Here is a 16893-nt window from a genome sequence, read left to right as displayed (position 1 = left end):
ATCGCTGGTTGATGCCCATTCGCTGGTTCCTTTCACCATATAGTCGACTACTGACTGTGGCGTAAGCGCCCCTCCAACGGCAAGTTCAAGTTGGTTCATCTGCCGATGGAAACGAGGGCACTCAAAGAATACGTGGTGGACATCTTCTTCCACGCCACTTAGACAGATGTCGCAGTACGGGTCGTGCTCATGTTTGAATTTAAACAGGTATGCCTTAAAACAGCCATGACCACTCAAGAACTGGCTCAGATAAAAATCTGCTTCGCCATGCGTTCTATTAAGCCAGGATACCAGGTTTGGTATGCAGCGATAGGTCCAACGACCTTTAGTCGTACTATTCCACCTGTTTTGCCACTCCGTAACGCTGCTTTGCCGGGCTTGATGTCGGTCTAATTGAGTTAGAGTACGCCGCGTGGATGCAAGGACCGTCGATTCTCTTGCTAGTATATCTACGGGTATCATACTGCCGATTACGAAAGCTGCTTCGTCCGACACTGTTCTGAAGGCGCTGCAAACTCGGAGCGCGCATAAACGGTATGTTGAGTTGACCCCGCGGAAGTATGATGGACACTGTGCGGCATTTGACCAAATTGGGGCCGCATACAGTATTTGGATTTTAACCACGCTCGCTACGAGTAAGCGCCTGCGCTGTTTCGGTCCTCGCGTATTAAGCATTATTCGCGATAGTCCCGTGATCGTTGAAGCTGCTTTCTCTCTCACATAGCTCAGGTGGGCGCTGAAAGTAAGACGCTTGTCTAGCACCACTCCCAGGTATTTAATTGTGGGTTAGTCGTGAAGGTGTGGTCGCCAATTTTTAGCGCTACCTCCTCTAGTTTCTTACGACCCGAGATAAGTATTGCTTCTGTTTTTTGCTCGGCTAGCTTTAGGCCGAAGCTACTTAACCAGCTATTAATCACGCCGACTGATGATGCTACCTTTTCGCATATGNAAATGTAGCAGCATACATACATATGTACATACAAACAAAATCTCTGGCTATTACTATATAAGCAAAGAGAGAGAGTGAGTGAAAAGTGCGCGAAACTTTTGTTGTACCCTCAAACAGAGGGGCAAATAAAGAAGTGTCAACNACTCCATCATACATAATGTTCCATACCAAGGGGCCTAGTACGGATCCTTGTGGAACGCCATCTGTTATCTCAGCCCGTTGCAGGCCCTCCTCCGTTTCGTACCACAACACTCGCGAATGGAAATAACTTCGTATTAGTCTCCGAAGATAATAAGAAATGCCAATGCTCTCCAGTCTATCGAGTATTTTAGCCCAGTTGGCAGAGTTGAACGCGTTCTTTACGTCTAAGGTAACAATAACGCAGTATTCTTTTGCTCCTCCCAGCCACCGTGTACCGCTTGTTGCATCCCGTNCGCAGTATTCGTTTGCTCCTCCCAGCCACCGTGTACCGCTTGTTGCATCTTGTGCTAACTTAATGACTTTTGATACCGCATTCACAGTGGATTTCCCTTTTCTAAACCCGAATTGGTTTGNAGCAAGTGTATACAAAATTGTCAAAACGCAGAAAAAAGTACTGCCAAGTGAAAAAGCGAGGTTTCACACCTCCTGCATGGACACTAACTCACCACGGTATGGTGGAGTGCATGGTGAAACCCAGTTTTTAGGTGTCGAGGAACATACGAGCACTAGCAAACAAAATATGGGTGAAAGTATGAATTCCGAAGGTAAGTCTGCATACCCTTTTCGTAGGTATCCAAAAATACCGCGATCACCTGATCGCACCCATTCACCTGCATTTCAAGCGGCGCAGCAATCTACTNTTCTCTGTACAGGAAATAGTGTCCCCGCGACGGACTTTAGGTATGCAGCGTTTGTCGGGTTCATGTTTCTGCCTTTCAGCTTTTTTGAGACAATTTTGTAAGCCGAGCCCCAAGGATTCCGTTCAGCATNTGGGAGTGAGATGGGGAGTGAAGCTGGCTCTCAATCAAATCAAGTGAGTGAGCGACCTGTAGCGATAAGAGATATGGAGGTCGTAAACAAACTGAGAGACACACACACTATTAGTATGGTGAGAGCAAAGATTGAGGAGGTGAGTAGGTTGATGAACGGGCAACGACGTAAATCAACATATGAAGAATGTGTTAGCTAGCGCTGCTAAACTATGCAAAAGCATTGGGAATGATGCAAACACAACTAGCAAGGGAAATACGGCGTCGAAAAGCACTCAAATTGGCCCAACAATTGTAGGCAAAAATCAAACGAAGCGTAGCAGGGCTTCAACAGAAGGCGGTCTTATAACCGAAAATCAGGCCCAACCAATATTGAAACGGTCGCATTTTTCTTCCCCTCGCGCTGACGAAACCGTTCAGTCACACACAAACCCTACTGGTCGGGATGAGGCCAATGAAATTCCGAGTGGTCGTCCTGAGGATGGCGGGCAAAATATCGCAGCAGACAAAGAGGGTTGGACCAAGGTGGAGAAAAAGCAAAAGCTAAACCCAAAAAGAAAGATGGCCCGCGCCGATGCCATCATTTTTAAAAGTTCAGGGGATTGTTCATATGCAGACATTTTAAAAATGGTTAAAAGTCAGGACAGCCTCAAGGACTTCAGTGAATCAGTTCGTAAAATACGGAAAAGAGCAAATGGGTAACTGCTGTTTCAACTCGGAAAAACATCGGACCAAAATACCACAAAACTAGAAACTGCAGTAGGTCAACTACTATCTGGAAAGGCCGAGGTGAAAGCGCTAACAGAGCAAACGCTGGTGGAAATTCACGATATTGATGAGATCACATCCGGGGAAGAAGTAGTGGAAGCCCTCAATTCCTTACATAGTGACATGAATGTTAAAAACTCAGACATCCGCTCATTGAGAAAAGCCTATGGTGGTACACAAACTGCTTCACTCTTGTTGCCCACTGACACAGCCAGGGCTCTAATTGAAAAACGAAAAGTCCGGATCGGGTGGGTGATATGCCGTATTCGAGAAAAAATTCAGATCACACGTTGCTACAAATGTTTAAACGTGGGCCAAATCGCGAAAAACTGTTCGAGTACAGAGGATCGAAGAGGTGCCTGCTTTAAATGCGGTGAGGAAGGGCACACAGCCAAAACATGCAAAAACCCAGCGAAGTGCGTCTTATGTGCAAATAAAGACCCAAGCCGAGCAAATCACCACACCGGAGGCGTAAAATGTCCTTTTTATCAGGAGGCTGTCGGTAAACTACAAAGACCATGAGAGTACTCCAATTGAATCTGAACCATTGTCAGTCCGCTCAAGACCTACTAGCGCAAACAGTAAATGAGTTAAGCGTAGACATTGCAATCCTCAGTGAACCTTATAGACACAGAGATTCCACAGTATGGACTCGCGACATAGACGGGAAAGCAGCAATCTGGTCATGTGGACAAAAGCCGAGTTTTATTCAATGTGTAGTCTCCGAAAACTGCTTTGTATGCGCTAAACTTGAAAATTTGTATGTGTATATTTAGTTGCTATATACCACCGAACACTCCCCTTGCGGCGTTCGAGGATATTGTCAACAAACTCTGCCTGGATGCCAGAGGGAGAAGTAATGTAATTATAGCTGGCGACTTCAACGCATGGGCGCAAGAATGGGGCTGCCCTAGAACAAGCCCAATGGGCAAAGCGCTCTTGGAAGCATTTGCGTGCTTGGACATCGTCCTCTTAAACACGGGTACCGAATACACCTTCAACCGCAACGGATATGGATCAGTTATTGATCTGACTTTTGCAAGCAAGGGCTGTCCCTGCATATTAAGTGGAAAATTAGCGATCGTTTTACGCAAAGCGACCACTCGGCAATAATATGCGACTTAAATCAAGGTAGGGTCAGTACCCAGCAGGAGATTCGAAAGCCCACTTTTTCAGGATGGAAAGTTGCTTCACTGGACGTGGACGTATTCGTAGAAATGGTACCTGCACGTAATTACGAAGGGTCGGCAGAAAACATGGCGAAACAGCTAATGGCAGACATTAGGGCCTCATGCGATGCGGTAATGAAAAGGCGGTCCACACTCAGACCACACAACACTGTTTATTGGTGGACCAACCAAACAGCATCTCAAAGGACGCACTGCCTTCAAGCCAGGAGGCGTTTTCAACGTTCCAGAGGAAGACAAAATTTCGAAGAAAGGCGAGAAACGTACAAGAAAGCGCGTACCGCCCTTAAAACCGCTATTAAAGACAGTAAGCGCCAGCACTTCCTAGAGCTGTGTGACGATGCAGAAGGAAATCCATGGGGAAATGCTTACAAAATTGTTACAAAGAAATTGAAAGCTACCAAAGCTCCCACACCAACGTGTCCCTTTTTTCTAAAGACTGCGGTTGAGACGCTGTTCCCCAAACAAAGGCCGCTCGTTTCTCCGGTGAAAACCGAGATGCCATTATCGTATGAACGGGTAACAACAATAGAAGTACAGTATATTTTGCTTAGCTGCACATCCTTCTTTGCACGAAAAACTTGTGCACGTAACCGAAAAAGGCACTTAAGCGAATTTTCTTTACTACTTCAATGAGGAAGGTATCCGAATCCCTATGAAACCAAATATTGGCGGAGCACTTACCATGTAGAAATTACTGCAAGCGAAATTTTTACCGAATGTTATCTAATTATCTATATAACTACATAAATTAATAGCAATTTTCGTTATTCTGCGAGATGAGCAAAATAAATAAAAGGTTTTAAAATTAGGTAATTGTAGGGCCAGTGCAGGTAAACGCAATACTTTCCTTGATAATTGATACTAGTCGCACAATTTTTAAGGCAGGTATCGCCAACGCGCAGGTATGTTGAATGCATCTATCGGAGCAGTTTCCTTATAAATGTTAAAAATAATGCATTTGATGCGCATTTTGGGGTAGGTATCTTAAATGTGCACTTAAGCATAGAGGCAGCAAAGCAAAATATACTGTATTGAATGCAGTAGAATAAATAGACGACAAGAAAGCACCCGGGCCCGACTGTGTACCTAATAAAGCCCTCAAACTGGCAGCAAAGCATCTAACTGATTCCTTTGTGTCAGTTTTCAACGCATGTTTTGCGGAGGGCATTTTCCCATCTACCATCTTTAGACCAATATGTCTGCTTGATATAGCTGGTAAGAATTTAGATCGCGTAATAGCCAACCGCTTAGAGACAGAAGGTTTTAGAACCGAATCCTGTGGTATGAAAGTGCACATGGCACGAAAAATCTTTAAATCACTGGTGGTGTCCCACAGGGTTCCGTCCTAGGCCCGCTCCTGTGGAATATTATGTACGACGGTGTTCTACGTGTAAAATTGCCTCAAGACGTCCATATAATAGGATTTGCCGATGACCTAGCATTAGTGATAACCGCAAAGCATTTGCCCGAAGTCAGGGACATAGCAACCAGCTCCGTGAATGCAGTTAGGTCTTGGCTCACCGCATACGGGGTCATGCTCACAGGACAGAAATCTGAGGCCGTCCTGATATCAACTAGAAAAAAATCAGAAGACGTAACGTTTAGAATTAGCGAGCACGAAATCGATAAGAGGTTGACGTTCAAAGCGCACTTAGAATATGTACAAAAAAAAGCGGCCGTGACAGTGTCAGCACTATCACGAATAATGATAAATGCCCGAGGCCCTAAAGAACGCAGTAGGAAGCTTCTGGTAGGAGTCGTAAAAAGTCAAATTAAGTATGGTGCTCCTGTATGGCATCAAGAGGTACTCCACTGTTCATATTACCGTGGTCTAAATGCGACCTATCGTTTATGTGCACTACGTGTTTGCAGCGCGTTTAAAACAGTTTCAGACGACGCGGCGTTCGTGATATCCGGTCTGCTTCCAATTGACATCTTGGCCAAAGAATCGGTCATGTTGTTTTCAAGCCAAAGAGACGAGCTCCAGAGAACCCATGCACGGCAAAACCGCCTGTTAGAATGGCAGCGCAAATGGAACAGCTCAACTAAGGGGCGATGGACGCATCTCTGTATTCCGGATATTGAACGATGGACAAAGAGGTCTCATGGAGAAGTAGAGTTCCATCTAACTCAATTTTTAAGCGGTCATGGCAGTTTCAAGGTGTGCCTTTACAAGTACAAACACGATAGTGATCCGTACTGTGACTTCTGCGGAAAAGGCACCATCGAAGACCCGGAGCACATACTTCTACTGTGCCCACGATTCAGCGAACAGAAACGTAGACTCCAACAGTATATCAATGCAGCACTGTCTCCAGAAGGTGTAGTAAATTATATGCTGAGAAGTAGAGAGGAATGGAGTTTAGCCAGCAGTGAAATAGCGTCAATTATGAAATGTTTGAGATGTCTAGAGCGGTAGAGACGTGCAATAGTTATGTAATGCCAAAGCGCGGATTGGAACCTAGGCCGTTCCAACCGCCAAGGCAATACGGCTCTGAAATTCGCGAACCCGAAGAGCACGAGCGGATTGGAACCTAGCGCGTTCCAACCGCCAAGGCAGGCGGTTTAGAAACTATGCTTTCAAACCGTCTCCAGAACATAGCGTCGGTGCGGATTGATACCTAGGCCGTTCCAACCGGCCTTGAAACCTATTCGTCCAAATCGTAGGGGCGGATTGGAACCTAGGTCGTTCCAACCGCCAAGGTTATGCGGCTTAGAAACTGGCGCTCTCAGACCGCCTCCCCAACAATGAAGTTCATTTACCAACGCGTAGGGGCGGAATGGAACCTAGGCCGTTCCAACCGCCAAGACATGGATTAAATTTCTGAATGCCTGTTCAACGAAACTACCAGCGACGGGGATGCTCAAAATCTGGCCCAACCGCTACAAGAAAATCATCTTAACATTCATCTTAAATAGTTAATATATAAGTACCTGTGTTTGTATATGGTTTTAACTTCAGGTAAAGATACTTAAATAAATACATAGTAGAATACTATCATTAAGACGTGGCAGAACCTATTAGGTACAGCCCAGGACTGAGTACATTTGACTGGAACGTACGTGCAAGCTTAGTGCTCAAACCGCCCCCCGACGGAATACTTGACGGTGGTACCGGGGGGATCGGTACATGGACAGTAGGAGGTTTAGTTCGGGTTAAAGTCCCACCCTGACGGGTACAGGCTTTCGATGCTTCCTCCTCGTAAAAAAAAAACATATGTACATACATGGTACGAAATCATGCACTAATCGCGCGCTGTGATTTTGATTCAAACTCAACATTTGAAAACACATTTACATGTATGGCTGTAGCTGAGTGTGCAAAGACGCTTGATACAATTGGTTGCTACCAGGANCAGTTTCAGACGACGCGGCGTTCGTGATATCCGGTCTGCTTCCAATTGACATCTTGGCCAAAGAATCGGTCATGTTGTTTTCAAGCCAAAGAGACGAGCTCCAGAGAACCCATGCACGGCAAAACCGCCTGTTAGAATGGCAGCGCAAATGGAACAGCTCAACTAAGGGGCGATGGACGCATCTCTGTATTCCGGATATTGAACGATGGACAAAGAGGTCTCATGGAGAAGTAGAGTTCCATCTAACTCAATTTTTAAGCGGTCATGGCAGTTTCAAGGTGTGCCTTTACAAGTACAAACACGATAGTGATCCGTACTGTGACTTCTGCGGAAAAGGCACCATCGAAGACCCGGAGCACATACTTCTACTGTGCCCACGATTCAGCGAACAGAAACGTAGACTCCAACAGTATATCAATGCAGCACTGTCTCCAGAAGGTGTAGTAAATTATATGCTGAGAAGTAGAGAGGAATGGAGTTTAGCCAGCAGTGAAATAGCGTCAATTATGAAATGTTTGAGATGTCTAGAGCGGTAGAGACGTGCAATAGTTATGTAATGCCAAAGCGCGGATTGGAACCTAGGCCGTTCCAACCGCCAAGGCAATACGGCTCTGAAATTCGCGAACCCGAAGAGCACGAGCGGATTGGAACCTAGCGCGTTCCAACCGCCAAGGCAGGCGGTTTAGAAACTATGCTTTCAAACCGTCTCCAGAACATAGCGTCGGTGCGGATTGATACCTAGGCCGTTCCAACCGGCCTTGAAACCTATTCGTCCAAATCGTAGGGGCGGATTGGAACCTAGGTCGTTCCAACCGCCAAGGTTATGCGGCTTAGAAACTGGCGCTCTCGGACCGCCTCCCCAACAATGAAGTTCATTTACCAACGCGTAGGGGCGGAATGGAACCTAGGCCGTTCCAACCGCCAAGACATGGATTAAATTTCTGAATGCCTGTTCAACGAAACTACCAGCGACGGGGATGCTCAAAATCTGGCCCAACCGCTACAAGAAAATCATCTTAACATTCATCTTAAATAGTTAATATATAAGTACCTGTGTTTGTATATGGTTTTAACTTCAGGTAAAGATACTTAAATAAATACATAGTAGAATACTATCATTAAGACGTGGCAGAACCTATTAGGTACAGCCCAGGACTGAGTACATTTGACTGGAACGTACGTGCAAGCTTAGTGCTCAAACCGCCCCCCGACGGAATACTTGACGGTGGTACCGGGGGGATCGGTACATGGACAGTAGGAGGTTTAGTTCGGGTTAAAGTCCCACCCTGACGGGTACAGGCTTTCGATGCTTCCTCCTCGTAAAAAAAAAACATATGTACATACATGGTACGAAATCATGCACTAATCGCGCGCTGTGATTTTGATTCAAACTCAACATTTGAAAACACATTTACATGTATGGCTGTAGCTGAGTGTGCAAAGACGCTTGATACAATTGGTTGCTACCAGGAGGGTCCAGGTTCAATTACCATGAGGCTAAATTTTTTTCTTCTTAATTTTAATTTCGTATAACGAAAAGGCATCTGTGCACTTCGCAACGACATATTTTATAACGTACATACTCAAATTTAAAACGATTTGGGTTGGTGCTCTTTCATATGCGTATTTTTTTTTTAATTTAGCACGTTTTTTTTTAATTCTAAAATTTGTTTCCCTCAGTGTACGATTACTTCCTAACTTATGTTAGTATTAGTTGAATTTTTACTGGGTTAGTTTTATTGTACATGCTTTTCATATTTTTTTATTTCATTCAGTAATAACATATAGCCAAAATCAAAGCTTTAGAAGCCTTACGCGCAGAGCGTCGTGCATACATAATTATGTATGTATATTTACGAGAAATCTGGTACGAAAAATCATCACATTGAAAATTAAAAGAGGATCGTGTAAGTTCAGATATATATCTACTTTACAGCTTTAGTTTGGTTTGGTTGGTAGTTAGTTAGTTATGTTCGAGTATGAACCATATTTTTATAAAAAATTATCTCAAATAAATAAGAATAACAAACTTTGCATACCACCAGCCATCTAACTCCATCTACATCTTTAGTTTTGGAGCTAAATGACACCTTTCTGAAATAGGCTGCAACTGCAATATGCACAAGGAATCTAAAACTTTAATTTTATCTATATGCATATGCAGTTATTTCTAAAAGATATTTTTCTGTTACCAAACAATATCACCTTTACTGTCTTATCAAATTTATGAACTATATCTCATTTTGAAGGGGCGAAGCTGACGTACATGCGAAAAATATCCTCTTGTTCAAATTTAGTTATTTATTAATAGAACTGGTTTTAAAAATCTGAAGGCACTGTATTCGGTCAATAAAGCGCCATATCTTCTATAATATTCCACCAAATTGAATGATTGAAATACCATTTTGAAGGAGGATTGGTTGAGGCAAAAAATAAAAACTTTTTAGTAGGGTTGCACCCTTAACCAAAAGTAATAATTTTGAAGAGGGTTGCCTACAATTTAAATATTTAAATCTATATACATATGTATAAAACAAAGTTCCTTACGTAATACCGAACATATCTCTAGAATGAACTGTGCTATGTGAGCTGTATTTTCCGTTGTGTCTGTCTCTACCCAAGAAAAATTCCGAACCAAAAATTACGGGAAAATTTATTTCCCATGGATTTTCTACACGAATTTTTCTATAATAAAATGAAATGAAATGGTTGCCCAGGTTCAAAATTGTATCAATTATAAACAATTATGTCGGTTAGGTTGCCGATTTGAAAAATATATGATGGAATTTTGATTAAAAATATTATGAAACTCATGATGTTTTTTTTCCTCCGGTTCACTTTTCATTTTTCGTTTCCGTGTATTCACTACGGGCCACAGTGGTTCAGAGCTCACATCTAGCACGACAAAATTCGTATCTCCTGCGAACCATGGCGGATTATTCTCAACTTTTAACATAGTAATCTACTTTAGAAGGGGCACATTTGAAGCTAAATCTTGCTTCGATACCTCTACCGGTACCGGAGTTATAGCCTAAAATATGGTCACAAGAAATGGATAAGATTCAATTACCGTAAAATTATAAAAAAATATGACAATATCAGTGTCAAATGAAAGTAATCTGACGTGTTTTAATCCATACATATTTTCGGGTTGCCACCCAATCAAAATTTTAAAGCTATGGTACAATATCCGCTTTAATAATATTTCCGAGAGAATAATTTCTATAAGGGCCAAATTCACAGTGCGTATTTAACTCAGAAACGGTAGTTAACTACAGATTTTTGTACTGAATTTGGCCCTAAATGAATGTGTTTTTATGTTTTGTCAATCATACATGAACTTCCAATTATTATGCACATTTTTACGTTTTTCCAACACCCACATAAAACAGTAAAATTTGTTTTTCATAATATTGTTTTTATTTCGTTGAAACTCTGTTCTCTTATCAAAATTTAAGTTTATAGTTTAGTATGAAAATAAGTGTACCCAACTTCATATATTTTTGTAGATCGAAGACTTATAAAACCATAACCTTAAATTCTGTTCGGCTACTAAGAGAGTAGCTCAAGAGCAAAATAAAAGTTCTTTATATTAATAAGGGAAGATAGAAGTAAAAACAGTTCAGGGGACTATTTTATAACACGATGAAATCTGAAGTTCATAAAAGATATGTACATAGTTTGAGAAAAAACCTGGAGTCAGTAGCGATACTAGTTTGTCCTATAAATTTCATTAAGTAATTCAGTGTGTGGCGCTTTAAGCAGATTCATCGCATCTGGCTCCAGTTTTTTTTCTTTTTACTGCATTTTCTTTGTAAACTTAATTCAGCTATTATAGGATCTGATGATAGCAAAAATTAGTTTAAAATATCGACATTAGTATGTTTTGCACTATCTTTTCTACTTCTGTGTTCTCTTATGAATTTAAAATCCTTATTTTTTGCTTCTTGTGCTTCCTTTTCTTAGATGACCGATAGGTAAAATTGCATGCTTTATAACCTCTGATCCGTGGGTAAGAAATCTGTATAAATAAATATATTATATATATATATATATAAATAAATTGAAATTGAATATTAGGAAGTAACTTATGTACTTCTTAGGTAATTATAAAAAGCTGGCAACCTTTATTGGACAAGATCTTTTAATTTAGTTGAAAAATAAGATATGTACCTAATACAAACTTCTGTACAAGTCGTTAGTGCAGTCGAAAATACATACATATATTATCATAATAATGTAAACCATCCAAAATGTATGTACATTTGCATGAAAATTTGGCCAACTAACTTATGCACTTTTTTTAAATCTTCGGTGAAAATGTTTTTTAATAAATAAAATCTTTCCTTTTAAACGAGATGTAACTTAAAGTAAATTATCTTTAATTCCCCTTTTCGCTTATAAACGTAATATAGAAAAACAAATAAAAGCATAAAGGGTAGCTGAAAGTAAATGAGATTATAAACTCCAAGATATGCACGTTTGATCAGAGGACTTTATTTTATCGAAAATTTTTTTTTAATATTTTCTTACTTTGGTAACGTCATACGTTAAAAATACCCATAATTTCAGGATAATTTTCTTGTTTTGTCATGACTCACATATTTTACTGTAAATATGAGTGGTGGTTTATTGTTTTTGCTTATGTCAGAAATTTGAATTAAGTCGCACTAAAATTGAGTTCTGACCCATAGTGCGGGCGGATGAAAAAATTTCGGGCGAATTTTATTTAGGTATATCTTTCCATTGCTTCAAAGATAGTTAGAATTCTTCGACATTGCGCTTTCAGTGTTCGTAAACCATTTGCCGATCAGAATATGAAACATTGGCTCACGCAACCGCAATTTACAAAGAGTGGCGATTAGCAGTGCAAATAAGATTTTAAAGCTAAAAAAAAATATTTTTGATCCCAAATAATCTTCATTTAAAAGTACCTAAAAAGAAACACAAAATTCGATATTGGCTTTACGGCTGTAAACAGCCCTTATTATGCTGGTTGAAAAAATTACCAATTTCAATTTATAAAGTCCGTTTTATAACAACTTAAACTTAAAATGAATATTGCCTCATGTCATCACAAAATTTGTAGCACAGTTTACATATGTATATATACACTGGCGAAAATATAAACAGGGACGCGACATTTTGCAAATTTTAACCGATTTCAAAGAAGGAGGAGTTTATCAATTCGTGCGAATATTTGTTTTTTATGTATATATGTTACCGCATAACTTTGGATTTCGATAATTCCTTTTTATCGGAAAGGTGGTATCGCAAGTCCAAACCTCAATTTTTAAATAAAAGTTCAGAAAATTCGACAAAGTTCCATAACAATTTTGAGCTTTTTAATTCGATTTTTTATTGATATTTTTACATGGACGTTGTTTTATAAAGCTTACCGCTCCTTTTTTTCTCATTATATGTACATTTATCCATGTAGACCCATCAGCAAATATTTCTTAAATGGCTGTTTACTTGAAATTGTTGTCATGTTGTCATTTAAACTAGAGGGGATACAAAAGACCGTTTGTTCTTTTCCTCCACTCTCTAGCTCTGCACTAGAGTATATATTTTACTGTGCGAGAAAAGAAGGAAGATAATATTGTAGGGGATTTCGTATTTCATGTTTCTTCTTCCTTTATTTGCTGCTTACAATGGTGTAGCAAGGATAATATAAATAAGTTAACAATTTTAACTTTAACTTCAAAAATCTTACATCATACACAAAAATCTTCATGCTGAAGATATTCTCAGTGTAAAATTTAGCTTTTTTAAAAATCTTTTTTTAAGATTTTTAATAAAAAACAGCACAAAAAATCTTAATTTGCAAGATAAATCTTGACTTATGGCAACTCTGATAGTGTATTGTTAGCGCTCAGGAACATTATGAGAAAGGGAACACAAACTTTTCGTACTTGTTGTTTTCGTACTCAGCTGTTGAGTATGGCGAACTTCTGTGTTTAAAGCTTGATCCAGCTGATGTGATTTGCTAATTTACAACGCGTAAAACTTTCGTTCGGAGACAACAGGATTGACTTCCGCAGGGTTTAAATTCAAATTACCTTCATAATCCATGAGCTAATTTTTGTATGCGAATTACCAGAATAAGGACAATTCTTAATAAATGGACACAAATCAATGAGTTATAGGATTTTAACTCAAATAAGTTTTATCTATACAGATTCACTATCGAACCAGATCATTGTTCCATACAGTGAATGTAGAGAAAAAAAGTTATTCAAATTTATTTCATTGGCAACTCTGATATCGAAATTGATCAGCGTTGTGAGATTAAAGCTCGCTATACAGTTCAATGCGAGCGTGAACGTGACCATTCATAAAGCCAAAGAATTCGATTTGTATTCTTATGCACGCTCACACAAATCTGTCATAGGGTTGTTCGACTTTCAAAGTCGACTGCTCAATGAAGAAAAGTGGACTTTTTTCGACTTTTTAATAAAAAAAGTTTACTATACTCTTCAATTAAGTCATACATCTATATATATAAAATTAAGTGGCAAAACTTCCTGTTCGCATACTCCTCCTAGACGGCTTGCCCGATTTCAATGAAATTTTCAGGGNAACAGAAGTGTCAGAATATGCCAAAAATATCATGATTTACAGGTGGTCTTTAGAATAATCTGTAATTTAGTGAAATTCAATGCTGGGTAAAGACAACCACACACTATAGGATTGTTCCAGTTAATGTTGGTTGCGAGGGTTTTTAAAATCTGATATTTTTGAACAATAATTAAATAAAAAATCAAAAGAATTAAAAAAAAAATCTAAAAAGTTTCTTGAATCGATATTAGGTAATTGCGAACCACTTTTTTGAAATCTTTTACCATGCGAGAACATTCCTTATTATTTTACCTCCAATTTACAATACAATTTTAGGGAGCCTCTGATTTGCTCACATATTAAGAATCAGCCGTAAATTACGATAGTGATAAAATGGTTTTTTTCAAATGTGCACTTTAATATAAATTTTAAAGTAAAACTGATGGAATCATAGCGCGTTCAAATTACTCATAAATGCAAGTTGGTCTAAGTGCTTTCCGGGAATGCGATTTCTAAGCTTCGTTGCTATAAGACTAGTTTGACAGAAAACCCTTTCCCATGGAACAGAGGTGGCGAGTATTGGTAGAAATTTTTTATAATTTTTTATAAACATAGGGTTATTCTCCACTTAAAGTAGCCCAGTAGGATTGGGGTTATCCACACGACTTATGTCGCATCTCAACTGGAATTCCACCAGCAACATTCTGATCGGTTATTAAAATTTTGTATCTTTCGGATTGGTAAAATGAGATTTTGGAGATAAATGTATTAATTTCATCTACAGAAGAAGGTCGCATTATTTTTAAAATCGTATAATAATTTTAAGCGCTGCTCTTGAATTATTTGACAATGGTGTTGTACTGTTATTAAAATTCATTTCTCTACCGCACTTTTCACATTTTACTATAGTTTTATTGGCATTTTTTTAATAAGACCAAACAGCACTACGCGCCTTTGTTAGAAGAAAAGTCTAAATTTGAGAGACGACAAGAGTGAAAGTCGATCACTAAAATTCGACTTTCAGGAGTAAAATGTCGATTTTGGTCGAAACTCGAAGTCAACTTTACCATCCCTAATCTGTCAACACATCTCGTTCAAATGCGAATGCTTTGCGTACGCACACTCTTGAGTGTGAGCTTGAAAAAAGGGCATATTTTACATTTTAAATCTATAAATCTGAAAAATATTTTAACTCTCTATATCTTGATAATTACTAGAAATAAACTAATTTTTATAAGGTAATTGGTTGAGCTACGCCGTACTAGGTAGCTATTGCAAAAGGTGAAGTAATAAAGAAGTTATTAGTCAAAATAAAAAGTTCACTTTCATGGTCGCAACTTCGTCACACACAACGCTTTGGTTAGGTTATTTCAAATGGCAGAAGATATGCCTTCTGACGACCACAAAACCATAATCAGAGCAGTTAAATGAGCCACTGGAAGTCGTTAAGTGAATTTTTGGTGAAAGTGCTGTGCCAAAATGTTCTAACGAAAAATTAATTTTGGGCGAGACGAAGTTCGCCGGGTACGCTAGTACTGCTTTATTTATATAAGAAACATATTTAATGTGATTAAAGTAAAACTAAAAAAGTTATAATAAAATTGATACGTTGTAAATTTGTAGTCCAAGTCACGTTTCCATCGATGTTAATAATAAGTAATTAAGTAATACACATTTTTAGTGATGACCTCCGTGACCACCGTGTCCGTGACCGCCGTGATGGAAAGCCACACCATGTTCTTGTTTGATGGAAAAGCCACTTGAATGGCTGCCGTGTCCATCACCATGTCCGTGACCATGTCCGTGACCGTGTCCGTGACCATGCCCGTGTCCATCTCCATGACCATGGCCGCCGTCATGTCCTCCATGCCCGCCTTCGTGTTGTTCGACCTCAGCGTGTCCACCGTGGTAGCTGGTGTGACCGTGGTCGGCTACATGATGGTGTGTGGGTTCACGGTGCACTTCAGCGTGGAAACCGCTGTGTTTGTCAGCTGTATAGTGGACAGTTCGCTTATGACCATCCGCATCGATCAACTCGTAGTGACCGGATACCTTGTGGCCATCTCGATGTTCGCTGTGTCCCTTGATGTCACCTGTTTTCTTATCCTTGACGCCATAAGAAAAATGATACTCAGCATGTGAATCATGACCATCTCCGTGTCCATGTCCATGACCATGCCCATGTCCATGATGATCATGATGATCGTCGTGTGAAACTAGATGAACAGAAGCGTGACTGGAGCCGCCACTGTCATGTCCATGGCCACCGTGTTCATGTCCACCTAAGTCATGGTGACCGCCATGGTCGTGGTGACCTCCGTATGACACAGTGCCAACCACGCACAGTGCAAGGCAACAAGTGAGTGCAACGAAAATCTGTAAAAAAGAAGGAAAATAAGGATGTGACATAGGAAAAATGAGGATCAAACTTACCTTAAAGGCCATGGTTCCAAGCTAGTTTACAAGTTGGGATATTGTGATAGATCTTAGCGAACTGTGATTATTTCAAAGTTGGCTTGTGGTTATATACCCTAAACTCCACATTTGAATGTTAAGCATTTCTTGTTTAGCTATTTTATTTTTAGATATTTTTTGCACTAATTTGCCTTTCTAATGCAATTCGAACAGCTGATGGTAAAACTGTAAGGTGATTGCAAAGAAAACAACGCCCACCAAACTGCAAACTATGTTTAGGAAATGAGCTATTATTAGCTTACTTCTATATGTACGATTACTTCCTAACTTATGATTGTTTTAGTTGAATTTTTAGTGGGTTAGTTTTACTAAACATGCTTTTTATATTTTTTATTTCATTCAATACAGCTATGCGGCCGTCAAAGCGTCAAGCTTTAATAACATATAGCCAAAATCAATGCTTGAGAAGCATTATAGGGAATTTACATGATTCAACAGTCACATGCAATTAGTTGAATCAAAAGTTGAACGAAAGTAGGCAGCCGACCAACTGCATTCAAAGCGATTAGTTGAAAGGCCGTTTACACCAGGCGATTGTTGCTTTCAACAAAAAGTTGCCTGAAAAATCGCCTCATGAAAATTCCCTATTACGCACAGAGTGTCGTGCATACGTAAGCATGTAT

At 39.8% G+C, this 16893-nt stretch overlaps 1 protein-coding gene across 1 annotated transcript; it reads right to left on the bottom strand.

Annotated features, from left to right (window-relative positions):
* Positions 1–15472: 15472 nt before the first annotated feature.
* Positions 15473–16240, bottom strand: LOC108354478 (histidine-rich glycoprotein-like). The gene is made up of 2 exons (XM_017605663.1): positions 16229–16240; positions 15473–16171 (listed from the first exon to the last, which is right to left on the bottom strand). Exons 1-2 carry the CDS (start codon positions 16238–16240, stop codon positions 15473–15475), a joined length of 711 nt encoding a protein of 236 aa, XP_017461152.1.
* Between the last annotated feature and the right edge of the window lie 653 nt (positions 16241–16893).

This window comes from Rhagoletis zephyria, unplaced genomic scaffold, assembly GCF_001687245.7.
Source record: "Rhagoletis zephyria isolate East Lansing unplaced genomic scaffold, Rhagoletis_zephyria_1.1 Rzeph_scaffold_00155, whole genome shotgun sequence".
Classification (NCBI taxonomy): domain Eukaryota; kingdom Metazoa; phylum Arthropoda; class Insecta; order Diptera; family Tephritidae; genus Rhagoletis; species Rhagoletis zephyria.
Note: the sequence above shows the minus strand (reverse complement) of the source record. Positions and strands in the feature narration are given on the sequence as shown.